This window comes from Alligator mississippiensis, chromosome 16 (assembly GCF_030867095.1).
Source record: "Alligator mississippiensis isolate rAllMis1 chromosome 16, rAllMis1, whole genome shotgun sequence".
Taxonomy (NCBI): domain Eukaryota; kingdom Metazoa; phylum Chordata; order Crocodylia; family Alligatoridae; genus Alligator; species Alligator mississippiensis.
In genome coordinates, this window is record NC_081839.1 from 9280250 (window position 1) to 9301506 (window position 21257).

General features: G+C 50.3%; 1 protein-coding gene across 1 annotated transcript; it reads right to left on the minus strand.

Annotated features, from left to right (window-relative positions):
* Positions 1 to 1659: 1659 nt before the first annotated feature.
* Positions 1660 to 20491, minus strand: RAX2 (retina and anterior neural fold homeobox 2). Its single transcript, XM_019491216.2, has 3 exons — positions 19925 to 20491; positions 15360 to 15610; positions 1660 to 6633 (listed from the first exon to the last, which is right to left on the minus strand). Exons 2-3 carry the CDS (start codon positions 15600 to 15602, stop codon positions 6190 to 6192), a joined length of 687 nt encoding a protein of 228 aa, XP_019346761.1. The 5' UTR covers positions 15603 to 15610; positions 19925 to 20491; the 3' UTR covers positions 1660 to 6189.
* Between the last annotated feature and the right edge of the window lie 766 nt (positions 20492 to 21257).

Below are 21257 nucleotides of genomic sequence, written 5' to 3' on the forward strand. Positions count from 1 at the left end.
AGCAGCCCCAGAACCGCTGTGCTTCGTGCCCGGCCTCTTTCCACCAAGAGATCCAGTGAAGAGCGAGGGGATTTACTTAGCATCTTTCCACAGCCCTTTGTGGGAACAAGCGGTGAGTTTGCCTTTCTGAGCTGGTGAGTCCGGTCAAGGGGGCAATTAAAGGGGGAAGATGGGACTGGAGGATCCAGCTGGAAGGCTTGGCGGGAATGGTGCCCTCCACTCCCATCTCTCCTGGCCAGCCGTCCTTTGTCGGGACTCGAAAGGCTGCGGCAAGCCATGCCGGGAAAGGGTCCTGGTTCCGCTGGTTGCCCTCACAAGAGCTGTGGAGCCGGCGCCAGTGGGATAGGCCTCTCCAATTATGTCATGTGAAACAGCAGCCCCCATTCAGAGAAGCCCATCCCCAAGATCAAACCCCATTAGTTCCACTGCCATTGCTTCATTATCTCTGCTCAGGAGTGCGCCTCTTGACGGGGCTGTTAATCGAAACCTGGTCCCATTAGCTAGGCCAGGCTGCAGGGGAAGAATTGATTCTGCTTTTAATTGGTCATTAGAGGTTTAATTGTCATTAACGGGCAGGCCTGAATCCAGAAGAATCTAACGGCCAGGAACAAGGGGGAAAGGAGTCTAGTTTCATGGGATTAGGGCTCTTCCAGCCCTACCCATCAAAGCCTGGCCCAGGACCTGGGGCAGCTCCTTTGATTATAGGCAGTCCCCAGAGCTCGTGACCAGGACTTGTTTCCCTGGCCCTTGGGATGGCTTGATTGTCAGGAATCCCTCTGAGCCCCAGGGTTACTGATGGGCAAGCCCCTGAGGCCTAAATTCCTGAATGAATCCAAGTCTTCAGTGAAGGAGAAATACAATCGAGCATCCGCTTTTCAGAAAAGACCCTCTTCCATGTCTCTGGTGCTCTTGCTCAGTCCCACTCCAGAACCTGGGCTGCAAGGTCCGCTCTGATGGGTGCTGCCCTGGAGACAGTGACTTTTGCTTGGATTTTTAAAGGTATTTTCCTTTTCCCCATTTTTTTCAATAGGTTTTGGGGGGGGGGGGGATCTTTTTTTTTCCATTTTCTCCTTTGCACTCCTTTTTTCTTCCCATTTTCCTGTTTCCAGAGGCAAAATGGTAAAAAGGAATAAAGGGAACAAAAGTGGCAGGGAGAAGAGCAAAATCCTCAAATGGGACATGACCCCTGGCAGTCTAGCATGCAGACAGCATCTCTCCTGCGGAGCAGCTGGGGACAACCAGAGCCGGCTGTCACGCTACTCCGTTCTGCGTCTGCAGCTGCCACCAGCACAGCCACCAAAGCCATTTTAGATTTTCAATTATGGCCAGAGCTGGGCAAACTATTGCGGGCAAATTTTTGCCAAGTAATGTATTTTTGACTTGGCTGCAAGGGTTTGTGAATTTGCCTTAAGTCCATGGAGTTTTTAGTCTAAAAAGAGAAAAAAAAAAGTCAAAAAGTGTCATTTTGACACTTCAGGAACATACCGTTTTGATTTCTCCTTTGGAAATGATGTTCTGTTTACCTACATTTAATCAAAGAATAAAAAAGAGAGGACCCCCCCCCCAACCAAAAAAACCCAACCCCCAGTAAGACTGTTTATTCAACCCTAACCAATCCTTTTAGTTTTTTGTTTCAGGTCAACCCCAAAATGACTTTTTATCACATTTTTGCAATTCAGTCAGCAACCTCCTCCCTATGCCCATCAGTTATTCACACAGCTTAGGATCCTCTCGGTCGGAGGTCTGCACTTGACTGACACATCTGGCTTTGCAGCCTAATGCTACTTGGGACTTCTGGGCGCTCGTGTAACACATGCAAATAGTAAATACGCAGTCTGGAGAAGCAGAGACCATGCGGAGAAATGAGATGGGGAAATGGCTGAAAAGGGCACTTGGGAGCAGGGGTGTTAATGGCCTATGTCAGGGTCCAGCAGACTCCAAATGGTGGCCCTAGGTCCAGCGCTATCTATCTGAAAAGGGTCTGACTCTGCCTTTCTCCCATGATGGGACAGAGGGGAGCTGTGCCATGCTGGCAGCTCTAGGTAACATGCTTTGACAGGCTGCTCCTGGCCTTACCCCCTACACTACACGTCTGTCTTGCCACCCTATGTGACAGGCACAGGGGAGAGTGGCCTGTTATTTTGCCCTCTCTGCAGCTCCATTGAGGCAGCTGTTGCCTGTATAAGCGTTAGCCTGGGTCAGCCCTATTGCTCATACCATCTTCATGGCAGGGAGGAGACAGGGCTCGGCTCTCTTGAATACAGAGATGCTTCTGTCCTGGGGCTGCTGGTTGTAGATCGACCCTGGGGCTCTCCCTAGCTCAGTCCCCATGGGTGAGGTTTCTAGGCACTGGGATTAGCATTTGTAAGACTCCATCCCAACACCCCTGGAGGAGGTGGGACCTCTGTAGCAGCCGGACCCTGTGGGGTTGAGGGGGAAAGGCTCCTCAAGACTACAACCCGCCTTGGACTGAGCATCTACACGGAGATGGAGCCAGCCCTTCATCTGGGAATGCTGGGTCTGTGCCAGAGGGAGGCAGGGTGGCAAGGCAAGGCCTCCTTGGAAGACTGTTAGCAGCCTTAGGGGTCTTCCTGTCTGCTCTGTGCAGCATCTGCTGTTGCTACTTCACTCCCCACCCTGCTCCTACTCAGCTGCCATGTGGCAGGGGGGTAGAGCCCTTGGAAATCATAAATGATCTGGAAAATACGCCTCAGATCACACCAACCTGGCAGGGAAACAATGGGGATGGCCCTCACCCAGCCTCCTGCGGCCAGCCCAGACCGCTGGGCACCCTCCTCCTCCTCCTCCCTGGCCCCAATTGTGGAGCTCTGGGAAGGCGGCTGCCGTTCCTTGCAGCTCCATCTGTGTTCCTTTGAAATTCACATTCTCAACTATGTAATTACTGCAGCTTTGTGTGTCCAACATGTGGCCTTGCAGTCACTGCTTGAGAGCAATTAGGAAAGGCACAGCCCCCAGGCGGAGCCCCCCGCACCGCTCCAGAGTGATTGGAGACCAGATTCCCCTTGACAAGCAAAAGGGACATGACACTGCCTGTTAAAAATATAACAATACCAGCTCCCAGCCCAGGGCCTGGGAGAGACTTTCACTGGAAACTTGTGTCAGGTCACCCATGCACGGAATATGGAATTAGTCCTGACACACAATAGGCAGAGGTGGAGAAGGGGTGCAGGAAAGAAAGGAAGAAAGACTTTGGAGCAAAGAGTGGGGTTGAAAGAGCACGAGGAAGAGCAAGGCAAAAAACGAGGAGACGTGAATGAGAAAGAGATCAGATGGAGAGAGGCAGAACTGAGAAGCATGAAGAAGAGGGGACTGAGAGCGGCAGAGATCAGCACATCGGGGGCACGAGCAAACCCTGAGCCCATCCCTGTCCTTATGGCTCCCTGTCCGCAGGCTACAGTGTCCCCCACCCCCTACTCCTTGCAGAACAGTCCCTGCTGACTTGCAGCTCGCTCCTTCCCCTCCTGAGACATGCGTGGGGCTGAGGTCTCTGCCTGGTGGGCTGTCCAGCCCCTTGTTGCTTTGCCATTGATGAGCACAGCAGGACAGTGGTCAGGACACCTGTATGGCAGCCTTCATCCCCAGCAGGCAGCCGGCTCGTGGGACACTGCTCACTGGCCCTGTGAGACGTGTGCTGTCTAAGGGGCAAAATGCAAACTGAGTGAGACAAAAGGAGTGATGGGAGCAGACCACAGGCTGGGGGGACAGAGCACCCACTCCAGTTGGTTAGCTAAGTCCCGGGGGTGGCCTAGCCATTTCAGCAGCCAGGCGCTCTAATTGCAGCCAGGCTAGGTATTAAGGCCAACTCCTCGAAGGAATTTAAGGCATCTAACTGCCTCTGAACCTAAGGCTACTCAAAACCTGCCAAGGTTTGGGCCTAAAGCACCAAGCAGGAGGGGGCAAAACTAATGAAGGAGACCATTCTCCCTAAAGTCCCAGGACACCTGTACTATTTGTGCATGACCCTGGATTAAGTCCTACGCTCTCACAGACTCACAGGAGGCTCATAAGCAGAACCAAGGGTCACCTGGTGGTGAAGGCACTGACCAGAGATTCAGAATATGTGAGTTTACCTCCTGTTTTTCCTAGAGATTTCCTGTATGACTCTGAAGAGGCCACTCCATCCTTCTTCCTCCAATTTCTACCTACTTGCATTGTGAGATCCTTAGAGCAGGGCCCATTTCCTTGTCATGTACCTGTACAGCACCCAGTACCATGGAGCCAGGATCAGATTGGGCACTACCATAAACCACATCATCGGTATCCAGCAACGTCACCTGGGGAACAGTTCATTTGGGTACTGCTATCTGGGAGGAGAGTGGAGCAGGGGCCCCTGGAGCCCAGCAATATGTCATGAGAAGGAACCAGCTACAAGACATAAACGGACCGATATTTGGTAAGAATCAAGGTGAATATTAGGGAAAACTGCCCCAGTGGAAACGGTCTCCAAAGGGAATGGGTGGGGGCAGCAGAGACGTAACTAGGACCTCTGGTACCCTGGGAGGTGGGGAGGCAAGTGCCAAGCCCCACAGTCTTACATGGACTGCTGCTGCCCCTGCATGAGCTGCTACTGCCACCCGTGAATCAGTGCCAAGACAAGTGCCCCACTCACTCCACCTTCTTTATGCTAGTGCGGGGCAGGGACACTTCAGTTCAGGAACGCTGCAAAAGTTCCTATAGGAAAATACGGACAAGACCCAGCAAAACTGCTTTGTCTTCCCATTTCTGTAATTCAGAGCACAGACCTGGAGCACTCTTCAGTAAAACAAGTTCCCACAACAAAACAGGTGTTATTTCTCAAAAGAATAATGAAAGTAGATCCAGCACTCTGGGCAGACTCCAACTCAGGCAAATATATCCTGTCTCTCTAATCTTAGTCTCTTGCCTCCCTTAAAACATGCTGTAGTGCTGCTGTCAGACCGTTCTCCACACCAGAGCTCTGTATTTTAGTCATCGGTTAAATTGAGCAATTCCTACATTAAGCACAGCCTGTAAGGAGCACCGAGGAACTTTGAGACAAAATATGCTTATTAAATTATTACTAACAAACCATCTACTATTGCTGTATTAGCAGTAAAAAGAGTGCGCTGGAAGGTCCTGCGCCCAACAGGTGCTTTTTTTTTTTGGAGAAGTTATCTTGTGACTCAGAACAGACCCATCTTTCATTGCATTTCTCAATAAAGCCACCATCATTCTCTGACACGGGTAAAAAAACCCCAACAAAAGTTGTTCTCTAGGAAACTAGATCATTTCATTTTGATCTTTTTAAAATCTGCAACATATAAAAAATGAGTAAGCGTAAAGACAAAGGGGCTGAGGAACAGCTATCCGGGAAGGGAAAACACAGTCTATCCAGTCCAGGGAGAGTACAACAGGCTGCCAGAGATCTCTTGGTTTAATTCCCAGGGACTCACCAATTTGTGTGAGTTCAAGAGTCCCTGTGGGGGCCTGGCAGATTTCTATTGCCAGTCATTGGTACAGAGGGCTGCTTGTTCCACTTGCTGATGCGAGAAGCCAAGGCTCCCTGAAAGGCAGGGCTCTGGAGACACAGGACCTCCCAGATGGGAAGGCCAGCAAATGTCACCCCTGCATGGAGCCCAATCCTGTTCTCACACCTCTCACTAGGCAATTAGCAGCCTGGGAGAATTGTTCTGGTGCAAGTGCTAGGGGAAGGGAAGCTCTGGATCAGGTCCTCAGCTATTGTAAATTGTCGTGGCTCCAGCCAAAGAACGGGTCCTCTGCAGCTACAAAGAAAATGCAAGCTCAAACAGGCATGGTGCTGTCCACTTGGCTTTGTGGAGGTGATAGTCACAGTAGCTGCTCTTGAATTCTCCTCTCTCTTGTGCAGGTCTTGGGTGTCTTGGCCTTTTCCTAGACTCCATGGTTGCTTCTTTGTTCGTGACCCCAACTGACTCAGCCAGAGGAGGCTCCTAAACATGGGGCAGGGCAGAGAGGAGGGGTCTGCCCCCAGCACTGAGCTATGGCATTGAAGGTGTGTTAGCAGCTGGGCAAGCTGCTGCATAGTAGGGTCCTAGCAATTTCCCCCACTTCTCCTCAGCTGGGGCCTCACAGTGTCCAACATCTATTCAGTGCAACCCAAAATGGAGACCAGCCAAAGTGACAGGCGTAGGAGATTGGAGAGTTGCAGGGAAGAAGGGAAGTGACCATTTATCAAATAGGCTGCCAGGTTTTGTCAATGGTCTGAATATGCTCCTTGGCTTTCATCCGTAATGATGCAATGCTGGAGCTTCTCTGGTCGACGTCTTCCAAAGGGTACTTGTCCACAAAGGTGGTGGCACACTGGTAAGAGGTGGGTGCCATGGGCTGCATGGTCTGAGACATTGGTGGTGGGCTGTTGAGGAAGGAGTGGCCAGTGTAGGCGGGCTGCAGGGCTTGGGTAGGTCCCATGAAACCTGGAATGCTGTGCACCGTGGTAGCGCTAGAGATAGGGGAAGTCAGCCAGGGGTCCAGAGGTAAGGAGTTGCTCATAGGCCCAACGTTGGCGGTCATGGGGGGCCTATTGAAGGACAGCATGGGGGTGTCATGGAGTTTCATTGAACTTGCTTCCATTTTCTCCTGCCGTCTCCACTTGGCTCTTCTGTTCTGAAACCACACCTGCAATGGGAGATGCTGAACAGTGATTAACTGCAGGTATACCTATGCTGCACCAGCTCACACCAAACTGAATTTAATTAGCATTCAGCACAACAGCCATAGACATCCAAGACTGTAGGATTACTGCCCACAGTGGCCATCTGGAGAGAACCTAGAGTCTCCTGTCCCCAAATCACCCCTGCCACCCACTGGACTAAAGGAGAATCCTGCCGTACAGGGTCTATGATGCACAGCTGAGCAATTCCAAGTCCATCAGCAGAGGGCAGAGATAACATAGCCACATACACAGTGCTTCCCCATCCTGGTACCAAATGAAGACTGAGAACTGAAGATGCTGTGTGACAGCTGAGCGCCGTTTCCATAATTACTCACAGGTCAGTCACCTCTGTTGGTTAAATAATGCTGAGGGGCTTCCTCACGCAAAACTCTTGTGGGTTTTCCAACTCCTGACACACAGTTCTGTATAGTGTCCCTCCGGCAAGCCTCATCCCCAAGCACTTTATGAGTAGCTAAGAGGAGGGAAGGAGGCTGCGAGGTGTGGTGTGAACAAGAGGAAAAACAGAGGTGTCCAGGGAAGAGCCATTTATACAAAGATGCTTTACCCCAAAGCTGCTGCTCAGACCAAGGTGCTCTTACCCTGGGGCACCTCAGCTTGACTTCTCTAGTTTAGACCATACTTCAAGGCCACCCCAACTGACGTCCTACACTGCACAAGCCAAAGGGCTTCTCCCAGGACTCCTGAGGTCTAGCTTTAGTTTCCAGGCACTGGGCCCTGTTTTGGCTTTGTCTGGTAAATTAAAGAACCCTTCCCTATCAGCAACCTTCTCCTCACGTAGGTATTTATATCCTGTAGTCAATCCATCATTATCCTTATGTAGAACATGCTCAGAACCATGTGGCCTTTCACTGTCCCTTGCCTCCATCATCCCATTCATTTAGGCTCCCCCATGCAAGTCTGGCCACGACTCCTGCTGGACTCCATCAGCGCCACTCTTCACCGCTGGGGACCTGCTCCCTGTCTACTTCCCCACAAATACAGGCAGGTCTGAGCCTTTAACTGCATGTTATGCATTAGGCTTCTTCACAACTGTAAACTCTTGCTTTAGAGCATGTTTCAGGAGCACGCACTTCCACTGCAAAAAGAAGGACCAGCCAGAGGTGTCCCTCATGAATCTAGCAATACATCTCAATCTTGGCCCTGCGGCCTCACTCCTGTTATAGTCTTGGACCCCACCCCCACCCCCAATACCACTCTGCTAGTATATACCACTCCTGCTAGTATATATATACTCCTATATATACCACTCTGCTAGTGCACCTCAGTCCTAAAGCTTGTTATTCAAAACAGAATGATAAAAGACGATGATATGGCAGAATTTGAACGGCACAGATTATGCAAAAGAAAATGATCTCTTAATGCTCTATTAGAATTCCTTGAACTTTTTACCACAATAGCGGAGAAAGGAGAAGTGGTTGATAGAATTTATTTGGACTTTCAAAAGGCCTTTGACAAAGCCCATCACAAGAAGCTGGTAAAGAAGCTAAGTAGTAATTGAGTAAGAGGCGAAATATTGGCAGGGATCAGAAACTGGTTTGGAGACAGAAAGTAAAGAATAAGAGCAAGTAGTCAAGTTTCAGCAGGGCAAAAGTTTAACAGTGTGGGCCTCAGACCCCAGACTCCAAGGCTGCTGTTCACTGATCTGGAACTGGGGGTGAGTAATGAGGTAGCAAAATTTGCAGGGCACCAAATTATTTAAACTAGCCAAGAATCCAAAGGGAATTAGAGAAACTTTGGAGGGATCCTTAAGGCTAGGATGGAGAATGACATGGATGATATCTTAATGTCCTTTAATGCCAGGGATTACATGTGCGGTAGGCCTGTGTGAAGCGGCTAGTATTCGCTTTGGATTCAGCTGATTCCGAGGACAGTGATTCGATTTGGTGATTCGAATCGCTGTCCTGATTCGATTTGGCCGAATCTCCGAATCAGCCAGGCCGATCCCCTGCCCGCTCTCCAAGCCTGGCAATAACTGCTCTGTCCACCCTAGCTCCCAGCTCTTTGGGGGAAAAAAAGCCCCAACTCATCAGGTGCAGCGTGGGGCAGTGAGGGGCAATGGGGATCGCTCCCCACCCGGCAAAACCCGGTGAGCACTGGGGCTTTTTTTTTAAATACTGGGAGCTGGGGCAGGCGAGGGCAGTCATGGGGAGGCTGGGGGAGCTGGGGGGTCAGAAGGGCTGGCAGGGGTCCCTCCATGGACCCCTCCTCCTTCCCCCACTTCCCCTGCCCCTAGTACTTACCAACTTGGAGTCAGCTGCAGCTCTCTACTGCAGCCACTGGGGACTGCCCAAATCATTAAACCTCTCCGAATCTTTTCCAAAGATTCAGAGAGCTTTGAATCAGTGACCTAATGATCGAAGGGAAGCTGGGTGACAGCGACCACGAGTTGATCACCTTCACCATCCATGTAAAGCTGTCAAGCCAGTCAGCAGTACAGAGGTCCTTGACTTCAGGAGGGCTGACTTTGACAAGCTCAGGAGACTTGTCGGTGAGGCCCTAAGGGACCATGACCCCAAAGGGAGGGGAGTCCAGGAAGAGTGGTTGCTCCTCAAGGGAATGATCCTCGATGCACAAGCTAAGGCTATTCTGTCTTGGAGAAAAGGCAGCAAGAGGGCACAGCAGCCACCTTGGCTCGACAAGGAACTAGCGGTCCTCCTGCATCTAAAAAGACAGACCTACAAAGGATGGAGGACGGGCTCCACCTCCAAGAAGGAATACTCTGCTCTGGTCCAGACCTGCAGGGAGCGAACCAGGAAAGCCAAGGCTGCGATGGAACTCCAACTGGCTACACGTATCAAGGGCAATAAAAAGTCCTTTTTTAGATATGTGGGGAGCTGGAGGAAAAGCAAGGGCAACATTGGACCCCTGCTAAACCAAAAGGGGGAACTGATGACCAACGCCCAGGGAAAAGCCAACTTGCTAACTGGGTACTTTGCGTCGGTCTTTCACAAGTCCCATGAGACGTCCCTGCCCATTACGGGACAGGGACACCTAAGTGAGGGTGGTTCCTTGCCCTCCATCAATGCTGACCTCGTGAAGGAACACCTTGACAGGCTGGATACCTTCAAGTCAGCCGGCCCTGACATTTTACACCCCAGGGTACTCAAGGAGCTGCCTAGCATCATAGCTCAGCCCCTGGCATGGACCTCCAAGAGCTCCTGGCGCTCTGGTGAAGTGCCCGAAGATTGGAAGAGGTTCAATGTGGTGCCTATCTTCAAGAAAGGGAGGAAAGTGGATCTAGCAAACTACAGGCCCATCAGCCTGACCTCTATCCCTGGGAAGGTCTTAGAAAAAATCATCAAGGAAGCCATCCTTAACAGACTGGCTGACGGCAACATCCTGAGGGATAGCCAGCACGGGTTTGTTGCGGATACGTCACGCTTGACTAATCTCATATCCTTTTACGACCAGGTGACCTATCACCTGGACAAGGGGGAAGAGATTAATGTCATATATCTCAACTTTAAAAAAGCCTTCGATCTGGTATCCCATGATCACCTTTTGGCAAAACTGGCCAACTGCGGCTTCGGGCCACCACGATCCGCTGGCTGGGGAATTGGGTGTGTGGTAGGACCCAGAGGGTGGTGGTTGACAGAAGTCAATCGTCGTGGTGCGCTGTGACCAGTGGGGTCTCCCAAGGCTCTGTCCTTGGGCCTATACTATTCAACATCTTCATTAATGATGTGGACATTGGAGTCAAAAGCGGACTGGCCAAGTTTGCCGATGATACCAAACTTTGGGGTAAAGCATCCACACCTTAGGACAGGAGGGTGATCCAGGATGACCTTGACAGGCTCAGGAAATGGGCGGAGGAGAACCTGATGGTGTTTAACACTGAAAAATACAAGGTACTACACCTTGGGAGGAAAAACCTGCAGCATGTCTATAGGCTTGGCAGTGCTATGTTGACTAGCACTACAGACGAGAGGGACTTGGGGGTCAGGATTGACCACAAGATGAACATAAGCCTGCAATGTGATGCTGCAGCCAGTAAAGTGAGCAAAACCCTGGCTTGCATCCATAGGTCCTTCTCAGGTAAATCCCAGGACGTTGTTCTCCCATTGTACTCGGCTTTGGTGAGGCTGCAGCTGGAGTATTGCATCCAGTTTTGGGCTCCACAATTCAAAAAGGATGTGGAGAAGCTTGAGAGGGTACAGAGGAGAGCCACCATGATCAGAGGTCAGAAAAACAGGGTGCATGATCAGAGGTCAGGAAAACAGACCTTATGATGAGAGGCTGAGAGCCATGGGACTTTTCAGCCTGGAAAAACACAGGCTCAGGGGCGATCTGGTGGCCATCTATAAGTTTATAAGGGGTGTTCACCAGGACCTGGGGGAATGTTTGTTCACCAGAGCACCCCAAGGGATGACAAGGTCGAACGGTTATAAACTCCTGCAAGACTGTATCAGACTGGACATAAGGAAGAACTTCTTTACTGTCCGAACCCCCAAGGTCTGGAATAGTCTGCCACCGGAGGTGGTTCAAGCACCTACTTTGGATGCCTTCAAGAAAAACCTGGATGTTTTTCTTGTTGGGATCCTATGACCCCAGCTGACTTCCTGCCCCTGGGGCAGGGGGCTGGACTCGATGACCTTCCGAGGTCTCTTCCAGCGCTAATGTCTATGAAATATATGAAATCTATGAATCGATTTGGACCTTTAAATTGGTCCCCTGATTCAGTTCAGATTCAGAGATTCAGCCACCGAATCGGGCTGAATCTCCTCTGAATTGAATCACCAGCCAAAGCTTTGCACAGCCCTAATATGCAGTACTGGTCATTCACTCTCCAGAAGAAGATATCAGACCTAGAGGGGGTTACAAGTATGGTGGCAAGAATAATCAGTGTGTGGGAAAACACTCCTACGAAGAGGTAAAAATTGGCACCTGTCACTGATTGCTCTCACTGATGGGATAGTGGAGGACACTGGCTTAGATGAAGCCTTGTTCTGATGGATCCATAATGCCAATTCACGAGATCTTATTCCATAGTTTATAGTTTGATAGTTGGTAGGGTCAGAAGAGACCTGAGCAGATCATCAAGTCTGACCCCCTGCCATGGCAGGAAAGGATGCTGAGGTCAAACGACCCCAGCTAGGTGATTATCTAGCCTCCTTTTGAAGACCCCCAGGGTACGAGTGAGCACCACTTCCCTTGGAAGTTGGTTCCAGCTCCTAGCCGCCCTGACTGTGAAGTAGCGCCTCCTGATGTCTAGCCTGAATCTACTCTCCGCCAACTTATGGCCGTTATTCCTCATTACTCCCGGGAGTACTCAGGGGAACAGGGACTCTTCCATAGCCTGCTGGTTCCCCTTGGCCAGTTTGTAGATGGCCACTAGATCCTCAGCCTTCTCTTGTGGGGGATGAACAGGTTCAGGTCCCATAGCCTCCGCTCGTAGGGCCTGCCCTGCTGTCCCCTGACCATGCGAGTGACCCTCCTCTGGACCCTCTCCATGTTGTCCACATCCCTCCTGAAGTGCGGTGCCCAGAACTGGATGCAGTACTCCAGCTGTGGCCTGACCAGTGCTGCAGAGAGGGGGAGGATCACCTCCTTGGACCTGCTCGTGATGCATCTGTGGATGTATGACAAGGTGTGGTTGGCCTTCCTGACCGTGTCCCTACATTGGTGGCCCATGTTCATCTTGGCATCAATAATGACTCCAAGATCCTTTTCTGCCTCTGCACTGATGAGAAGGGAGTTCCCCAGCCTGTAGGTATGCTGCTGGTTCTTCCTCCCCAGGTGCAGCACCTTGCACTTGTCAGTATTGAATCCCATCCTATTCTCATCCACCGACCCCTGTAACCTGTCCAGATCTAGTTGCAGCCTGTCCTTCTCCTCCAGCATGCCCACTTCTCCCCACATCTTAGTGTCATCCACAAATCTGAACAAGGTGCTTTTCACCCCCTTGTCCAAATTGCCGATGAAGATGTTGAACAGCACCGGCCCGAGGACCGAGCCCTGGGGGACCCCACTGCTCACATCCCTCCAGGTTGAAAATGACCCGTCCACCACCACCCTTTGGGTGCGGCCCTCCAGCCAATTTGCGACCCACCTGATTGTGTAGGCATTGACACCAGTTGCCTAATTTCTAAATGAGGATGGGGTGAGGGACAGTGTCAAAGGCCTTCCTAAAGTCCAGAAAGACTACGTCCACCGCGACACCTGCATCCAAGGATTTTGTGGCCTGGTCATAGGCCACCAGGTTGGTCTGACAGCTAGGCATCTCTTGAACAGAGGCATCCAATCATGTCAGATCAGCCTGTACTTTCATGATGGGAAATAGGTTGAAAACCACCAAATTTATTTCATGTGCAACCTAAGTCCGTGCTGAACTGAAGTGTCTAGTGCCACAAACGGGGCCCTCTAACCACCAGATCTGCTGCTCCTTGCAGTGACTTACTTGGTTTTCCACTTCTTCCCATTTCCAGCTCATTTTTTTGCTAGTTTTTCTGTAAACTTATTTCCAATTTTCCTGAATTTTCCATCCTTTATTCCTTCCTTTATGTCTCTGTGTTGCTTACAGTCATTTCCAGAAGGCATGGTGCCCCCCAAAACCATGGGTCCAGCTCATTCCTAGTGATTTCCATTCAGTTCCAGCAGGGATCACTGCTTTCTGGCACATCCTTCCCTGTGCTGCTAGTGATGTTTTGCTAGGATATGGACTATTATAAAAGAAAATTAGACCTCTAGTGTTCTCAGTTTACATGAACTGAGGTTTGCCTCTCACTATCCTCTAGCTCGCCAGTGGGAGTTTCTAACATAAAAATATATGGTAGCACAACTTCTTTTCAACCAAGTTTTGGATAATAGGGGAATGTGCTCAAAAGTCTAAGAAACAAAACCTTGGAGTCTATGACAGTCTATATTCTGGAAACAGACACCATCTAAAGTCTGACACTCGAGAATCCACCAGGATCCCATTGATCCCAGGTCTAGAATTCTCCAGAATATCACCAGATCGAAACATCTAGACCCTATAAAACTCAAATCTTTCCCAGCTCTAGAATCCTTGAGGTCATATTATGATTAGAAATTTCTGTCTCCTATGCACCTTTCTTTTCACGACATTTTTAACTAACATTTATATCAAAACCATTTTCAAAATCACAGTCCCTGTATCTTGTTTTACTAAGAACCTCATTTTCACTGAGAAAATGTGGTTTTCAATAAATTACATATTTTGAGAAAATTCCCAGGAAAACGATGCAACATATTGTGACATTTTTCACGTAAGAGTAGAGCCTTGTAAAATGAAAATCACTGCAAATCATCAGTTTTCCTGTGATGACATTTCCCTTGTTTTTCAAACTCCTTTGATACTGATAATAAGTTCACACTGAGGTCTAGTTCCTGTATTACACTTTACACCCAAAGATCTCTACAAGCTCTAAGAAAAGGGAAGTATCAACATCTTCATTTTGATGAATTGGAAAAGTAAAGCAGAGAGAAGAGCAACGTCAAGCCTGAGATCGGCAGCAGGCTAGTGGCAGATTCTGGAGCAGATTCTCCATCTGTCTGGTGCCCTACACGCTAAACTGTACAGTGTCTTAAACATTTCTCAGCTCCAAGGAAATGACCAGGACCAGGTCTCCCATCAAGTTAGAACCAGAAGCTGGGATTTTCTGGAACAAGGAAAGCCTCAGAGAAAGGGCATTTTGTGCCTCAAATCTTGTCCGACATCTCTTTCTAATATAAAGTTGGCCCAATGAAAGACATGAAACAAATCCTGCTTCTCGCATGTTCCCTGGACCATCGTGATTACACCAACGCTATAACATTACTATTGATATCAAAGCCACACACAAGCCTGGCAAGCAGGAGCTCTCCTTTCTTGTGGTTAACATTGCCAGCTCCGGCAGCGTGCTGCCCTCCGTGCATATCTGCAGTTGACTTGTAATCACATCCGGCTCAGACAACTGCGGGGGCCTGAGAGCCAGCAGGACTCAGCACTGCAGGTACTGGAGGAACAAGTGAACGGTGATTATTTGGGGGCAGTGAAAGAGCCACAGGAGCATGTGTGCATGACTACCCAGGCAGGCGGCTGTCAGAGGAGGCTCTAATGCTGGCAGTGCTCCAGGAAGTAGGCATTTGCCCCAGTTAGGAGGATGAATCCTCCTCCAGGAAGGAGTGCTGAAGAGGAATCCTGGAGGCTGATGCTCTGTCTTCACGTAACAGGCACCACCACACACACGGCAGCAAGACAAGCTTCCTCCACATCACTGACCTACAGCTCTTGAGCTCTGGCCGAAAGACATCCTGCCATTAGAGTGGAGAGGGATGTCTAGGCTCCCTGGCTCACTCAGTCCTTGGCTTTGCTGCTGGGACTTTCACCTAGTGTGCACTGCGGTGTGGACTCCTGACCACTAGGAACTGACTACACCAGGGGCGGGCAATTATTTTGGGCAGAGGGCCGCTTACTGAGCATTGGCAAGCCATTGAGGGCCACATGACAGGTACCCAGGGGCAGAAAAATATTATTTTTCTAAATTTTTTAGGATAAAATGGCCTGGCAAGCCGCATCCAGCCCACAGGCCGCATTTTGCCCACCCCTGGAGTACACAGATAATACAGCACAACTACTGAACTAGTTACTGAGAACTGAAAGCCTTGCATATGTGCTATAGATGAACTAGGTGCATAGAAGTAATAGAAGCAGCCGGGCCTCTCTCACCTGCACTCTGACCTCTGGAAGATTGACCTTCATGGCCAGCTCCTCCCGGCTGTAGACGTCGGGGTAGTGGGATTTCTCGAAGGCCCTCTCCAGCTCATGCAGCTGGTACGTCGTGAAGGTTGTGCGGTTCCTCCGGTGTTTTTTCTTGGGCTGCTCTTCTTCAGTGTTGTCTGGTGTGGTGCCCTCACTGTCCACGCTCTTCCTCAGCTCACTCAGCTCCCCCTCACATTTATTTAGGAACATGCTGGCTTCTGTGAACAGGACAGTAGTTGGGGATTAGTGTGGAGCCCGGCTGGGAATGTTACCCTCGCAGACAGCTAGAAAGACAGGTCCCTCCATCACAGCATAGGGACAGCAGAAGAAATTTAACACAAATCTCCAGCCAGCACCTTCCATTCAAAGGGGTCCCAAAGCATTTTATAGACTAGACTTGCAAATCAATTCATCTGTCACTGAAAGGCAGCTACTTCAGCAGCAGAATAAGCCACGCATGGTGCATAATTGTACAAGAGATGAAGGACAGTATGTGAGGAAGAATTTTGTATCTACAGGCGGGTCTGCATACACATATTGGTTAGAAACTACACATTTCTGAGAAGCTATATTGGCTCAGGCACCATTATGTCATTAAAACTGTATGCACTGCAGGGGCTTGTACTGAATTAACATTTTAGCAATATAAAAACAGGGTGCAGGTCGGTCCTAACTGAAATTTCATGGAGGATTTGGGACAACTGTCTGTCTGGACAGAGAGGCCAATCCTCCTGCCCTTGGAAACAGTGCTATAGTTACTTTTCATTGACCAAAAGGCGATTCTCCCTAACAAGGACAGATCTAGGATTTTGAAAAAGGGGATGTAGATGGTGTGGTGTATCATCCCATATAACACAACACATTTTCTTTGGGCAAAAAGACATCAGAAGATTTACTAATATGTTTGAGGCCTAAGATTTAAAATTGAAGTGAAAACAAACGTAATTTAAGTGGAATGGGTTAAAAATGGTTTACAAGGCTGTGAAATAGGAGCTACATTACCAGGCGCAACTAATAGACAGAAGAACTGCAGAAGAAAGGCTAGCTTGATTAGTGGAACGTCAAGACCATTAAAAAGGAGAGAGGGTCGTTAACACCTGTGGGATGAAGAATTTAGAAGGAATCAGGTAGATTTTAATGAGCCATGAGGGCCATTGACTCCCTCCTTGCTGCCTGACTAGAAATGCTGCTGCCATGTCAGGTAGTTGGTTTTGAACTTTGGATAGAGCAGGACTCAAAGCAGGGTGCAATGGCAATAGTGTACCCCAGCTGGATCTGCCACACTAGAAGTCCACACTAGACCCACTATTTTCACTACTGCAGTGGTGCAGTATGGACCCGCTGGAAAGACTACCTCCTCCTGAACCATCATTTCTGCCTCCTGCAACAGTTCTCCGTTTTTGGAGATCTCCCTTTTAAAGAATTCTCCGCCGCCGCCCTGCTTGGCTTGTGAGACCAATAAAGAGCTATGGTGAAGAAACAAGACCATCCAGCCTCTGAGGACTTGCCAACCTTGCAGTGGTGGCAGAACCCAGCAAACATGACACGCAGTATGCCCTGCCCATTTGCACTTGCTGACCCACTCCAAACCCAGACATTCACCAGGGACGGTTCTGCAGATTCATGCCTAGCACCTGCTCTCAGCCCACCAGGAACTGAGGGCTTAGGAGCAGGCAAAAAGGGACAAGCCCAGTGTGGCTTTGCTGGCATATTTGGGGGTTTGGAGCAAGCCTGCAGACACTGGTAGATGGGATCTAGACAGGGGGGTCTTTGGTGGGATGTGTAGAGAAGTCTACAGTGATTGGCCACTATTCATCTATTGCTGCCCTTTCACTTCTGTTTCCTCACAGTGCAGGGGAATCTCACAAAACATATTCTGTTTAGAAACAATCCTGATGTTAGAGCTGAGATTCAGATACTTCTGAGCCCCTCTCGGATGATTAGGGACAGCTGGTGGCAGCTGGGGTGGCGTGGGCACTAAGGCGCATGGTTGCATGTACAAGGTCAAAGCAGGAGCACCCATGGCACGGGCTGTCAGATTCCAGCGAATCTGTGAATTCTGCTAAATACCTTGTCGCCAGGACATGAGAAAGGAAAGGGACACCTGGCATCCAAGGGCATCAATAGCTGAGGGCCAGATTAATAGCCACACTTAGACTCTTTTATGCTACTCTGGTACTACAAACTAGCCATGCACCTGATCACATAACCTGGGTTGAGGCTTACTCTGTGTCAGCACAATATTCAAAACAACCTGCGTGAACACGGAGACAGACAGATATTTTCAAGGAAACAGGTTGTTCATTCCTTTAAGAGTTCATCTGCTCCCGCTGCTTATTCCGTTATACAAAGTCATAATCCTTTCCCTCTGACATCACAATCATATCCACAACAGCCCATTGTGCTGTTACCCAACTCAGAGGATTAGGATTTAAAACAGGCGGCATTGTCTAGTGACTAGAGCAAAGGGCTTGGCTTTTAGGCACCTGGGTTCTAGCCTCAGCTCTGCAGATCTGCTCTGTGGCTGGAAACAAATCTGGTCTCCTCTCTGTGCCTCAGCTTCCCCTTCTGTAAATTTATTTCCACCACAGTGAAGTGTTTTGAACTCCTTCCATTACAGCGGCCAAGTGGCACGGTTAAAATGAAGGAAGAGAAAAGACTGGGCATGTGACCTCTGCACAGAGATGTGCCAGAGGCTTTTCAATGGCTTAATTCCCTAGTGCTGAATGGGAGCTTTGCCATTAGCTTCAACCAGATCTAGATTTGTGTTTGCATGTGTGTGCGGGGGGTGAAGCACTCTCTTGACAGCATCCAAACAAAACTCCAGCAACTCTGGCTGCTTTGTAAAATGCCAGAGCTCCTTGGGAGAGAGCTGGATTTGTTCAGACTAGGACTATAAAGAGCAAACCACTGGGCCTACCTTTCAGATCACCACATTCACGGGAATGAGAGAGGACGGATTAAGAAAGCTGGCATCAGGAGCAGAACTGAGTGGGGACAACCGGGGCAGTAGCTCCAGATGCCACTGTCGGGGGGGAATGCAAACACCTGCTGCTAGACCTTGCAGCTGGCCACAGCACCTCTGCTAGCACTGCCCCGGGCACTGCTGCTTCCCTGAAAACAAAGCTGACCTGTTTTGCCTCTGGGTGAGATGACACAACGAGGACCTGATCTGGCTCCGATTAAAGCTGATGAGCATCTTTCCACTGACTTTAATTGGGGTAGTTCAGACTATTCGTGGATATGGAGAAACGGTTCTGTCCTGCTGTCCAAGCCCAACACCCCTTGGCATGCCACACAGAAGGAGCGGGCCAACCACCAGAGCACCACTGAGGCTGATTTACTCTAGGTGAGGGTCTAACCTGGTGGCTACCCACATGCCATACAGACCTAGAACCTAATGAACTGGGAATTCACAGGCAGGCATATTTGGATCCTGACTTTATATTTAAGAATCGGTGGCACAAAAATGAGGCTGCTGAATAGGTTGCCTGACCACAATGGGAGCTCTGGCTGTGAAGATATTGCAGGACCTAATACAATCCATTACGAAGCAAGGGGGTTTCAAAGTGTGCTTGTAGCTAAAGCACTCACATACAAACCGGTTCAATCTACTGCTGTGGTCCTCACTACATGAAGTAGATTTAGTCCTTGACAAATATTTTGGTGGGTCACTGATTCAGATGCAGCAATGTAGCAGCCCTTTAGGCCAGTGTGCAATCTTCCGTAATACAGACAAGGATTGCCTATGTTCTGCCTAGTTAATGGTTAAGCTGGATCCTCACTTGGTATAAATCAGCACTGGATTTGACGGAACAACACTGATTTTTCACTAGATGACAAACTAGAGATTATACATTGCAGCTCTCTAGCCACCCCTTCCCATAAACAGCCAGATAGATGGACAGATACTATATTACATAGAGGATTATTAAATTCTTTGTGGAAAGCCAGTGATCACATAGACACGAAGCAAGGAAACTTATATAAAAACAAAGATTAAAAAGATTAAAACCTAAATTTCCTATGAAATCTCAACAGGATTTTATTAAAAAGCCACCCGCCCTGGAAATTCTTTTAGTTTCAATTTATGTGGCCTGAAAAAGCAAAAACAGCTAGTGTCAGAATATTTTAGTCTTACAGGCCGGAATGTCTTTTCTTCCTCATTTCTTACTTTGCGTCCTTTCTTGTGCTAAACTCTTCCCCGCCTGACTTGGCCCCACACAGTTAAACATTTCTGTAATGTCTTTGAGGATATATTTATCTATGCCACTAGACAAACTAGGAAAATCACAAAAATCCTGCAGCTACTTCTGAGTTTCTCATAACAAGTGAAATTACAGTATTTACAAAAACACGCAGCTGTCCCGCCAGTATAACCCAGGCTTTAGAAATGCAAATCAGAAGAGGATCTCGCGTGTGGGTTTTTAAAGCAAAAACAAATATACACCCCCTGAATAATTCACGCCAAATCCCCATTCAACTGAGATTGAATCTGAACAAGCGTTTAGTGCTTTTTCCTCCTGCGTCACCTTTCTGGTACGGCTCTTTCCAAGTGGGAACTTAAACCCGGAGGCTCGTACTTTGCTGAAGACAACGTTGCACTTGACGTAAATTGGAAGATGGTGATCTAAAAACGCAAATAATCAGGGAGGCCAGTCCGCAGAAGGCAGGGATCAGTGACAGATTCTTCACACCTGCCCACCGTGGGCCATCAAGTGCGGCGTGCTCTTCCCTTTATGTGCCCGTGAACTGCCCGCAACTCGGTGGGGTTTTTCACGAGAAGCAAACTCCCCCAAACCACAGCAGTCCTTTCCCTCTTGGCCCTCCCACTCCGTCGCTGGCTAGTAACAGGGGGCGGTTTTTCTGCGCCCCCCAGCCCGGCCCTGGATGCTTGTAAGTGTTTCCAAACCTCAGGAAGATTTTCCCTTTGAATTTTTTATGCAGTTTAGGTTGTGATGAGGGTCTCGTTAGGTGGGCAAGGTGGAAATCACCGCCACGCCGGGCCGCGCGAGCCGGTCGCGGCGGGAGAAGGGGGCGCGGGTGTCCGCCACGTCCATGCGCGGCGCGGCGCGGCGCGGACACGGGGCTGCGGGAAGCAGGCGGCCGCACCCGCACGTCGGGGCCCGGAGGCTGCGCGCTCCCCGCCCGGCCCCGGCCCCGGGGCAGCCCCGCGGGCGGAGCGGCGCACGTCGGGCGATTTACCGTGGAGAGCCGCCTCGTGGCGGGGCGAGCGCAGGGGCTGGTGGCTGGACGGCGGCTCCGCTCCGCTCCGCCCGCGCCCAGGAGCGAGTCCTGATCCCGGCTAAATCCCAGGATCACGTCGATGCTGTGCCCGCGCCCCGCGGCGCCCCTTCCTCCGGCCCGGCCCCGGCCCCGGCCCCGGCGCCCGCCGGCAGGGCCAGGCGCATCGGACGGGGCGGCCGGGCGCTCCTCGGGGCTCAGCGCACGGGCGGGGCGGGAGTGGGTGCGGGGGACCTGCGGGCAGAGGTGCTGGGGGCTGTGCCGCAGGGGGCGAGGGGGCCACCAGCCTCCCCTCCTGGCACTGGCCTCCTCTCTCTCTTTCTCACCCGCTTCTCCTTTGCGCAGCTCTTTGCATCTGCAAGGAAAGAAGAGAGGGAAGAGGAGAAGGAGGGCGGGCACCATGCGGGGCCCCCTGTTTCTGGGTTGGCGCTGCCACCCCCTGCCACAGCCCCACCCCGCGATGCAGAAGCTGGAGCCGCAGGCTCCAAGCACAGTAGCGGCCCCCGGGCCAGGCGAGCAGACGCCCGTTCTCAGCCTGCGCTAGAGAAGCCAGGCTTCCCCCACGGCACCCTTCCCCGTACCCCAAACCCACCTCTGCTTCTAGAGGGTGTAGTCCCTCGC

Coding starts and splice junctions, on each gene's coding strand:
- RAX2 (XM_019491216.2), bottom strand. CDS start 15,602: ATGTTCCTAAATAAATGTGAGGGGGAGCTGAGTGAGCTGAGGAAGAGC. Junction 6,634..15,359: donor TTCCAGAGGTCAGAGTGCAG/GTGAGAGAGGCC, acceptor CTCCCATTGCAG/GTGTGGTTTCAGAACAGAAG.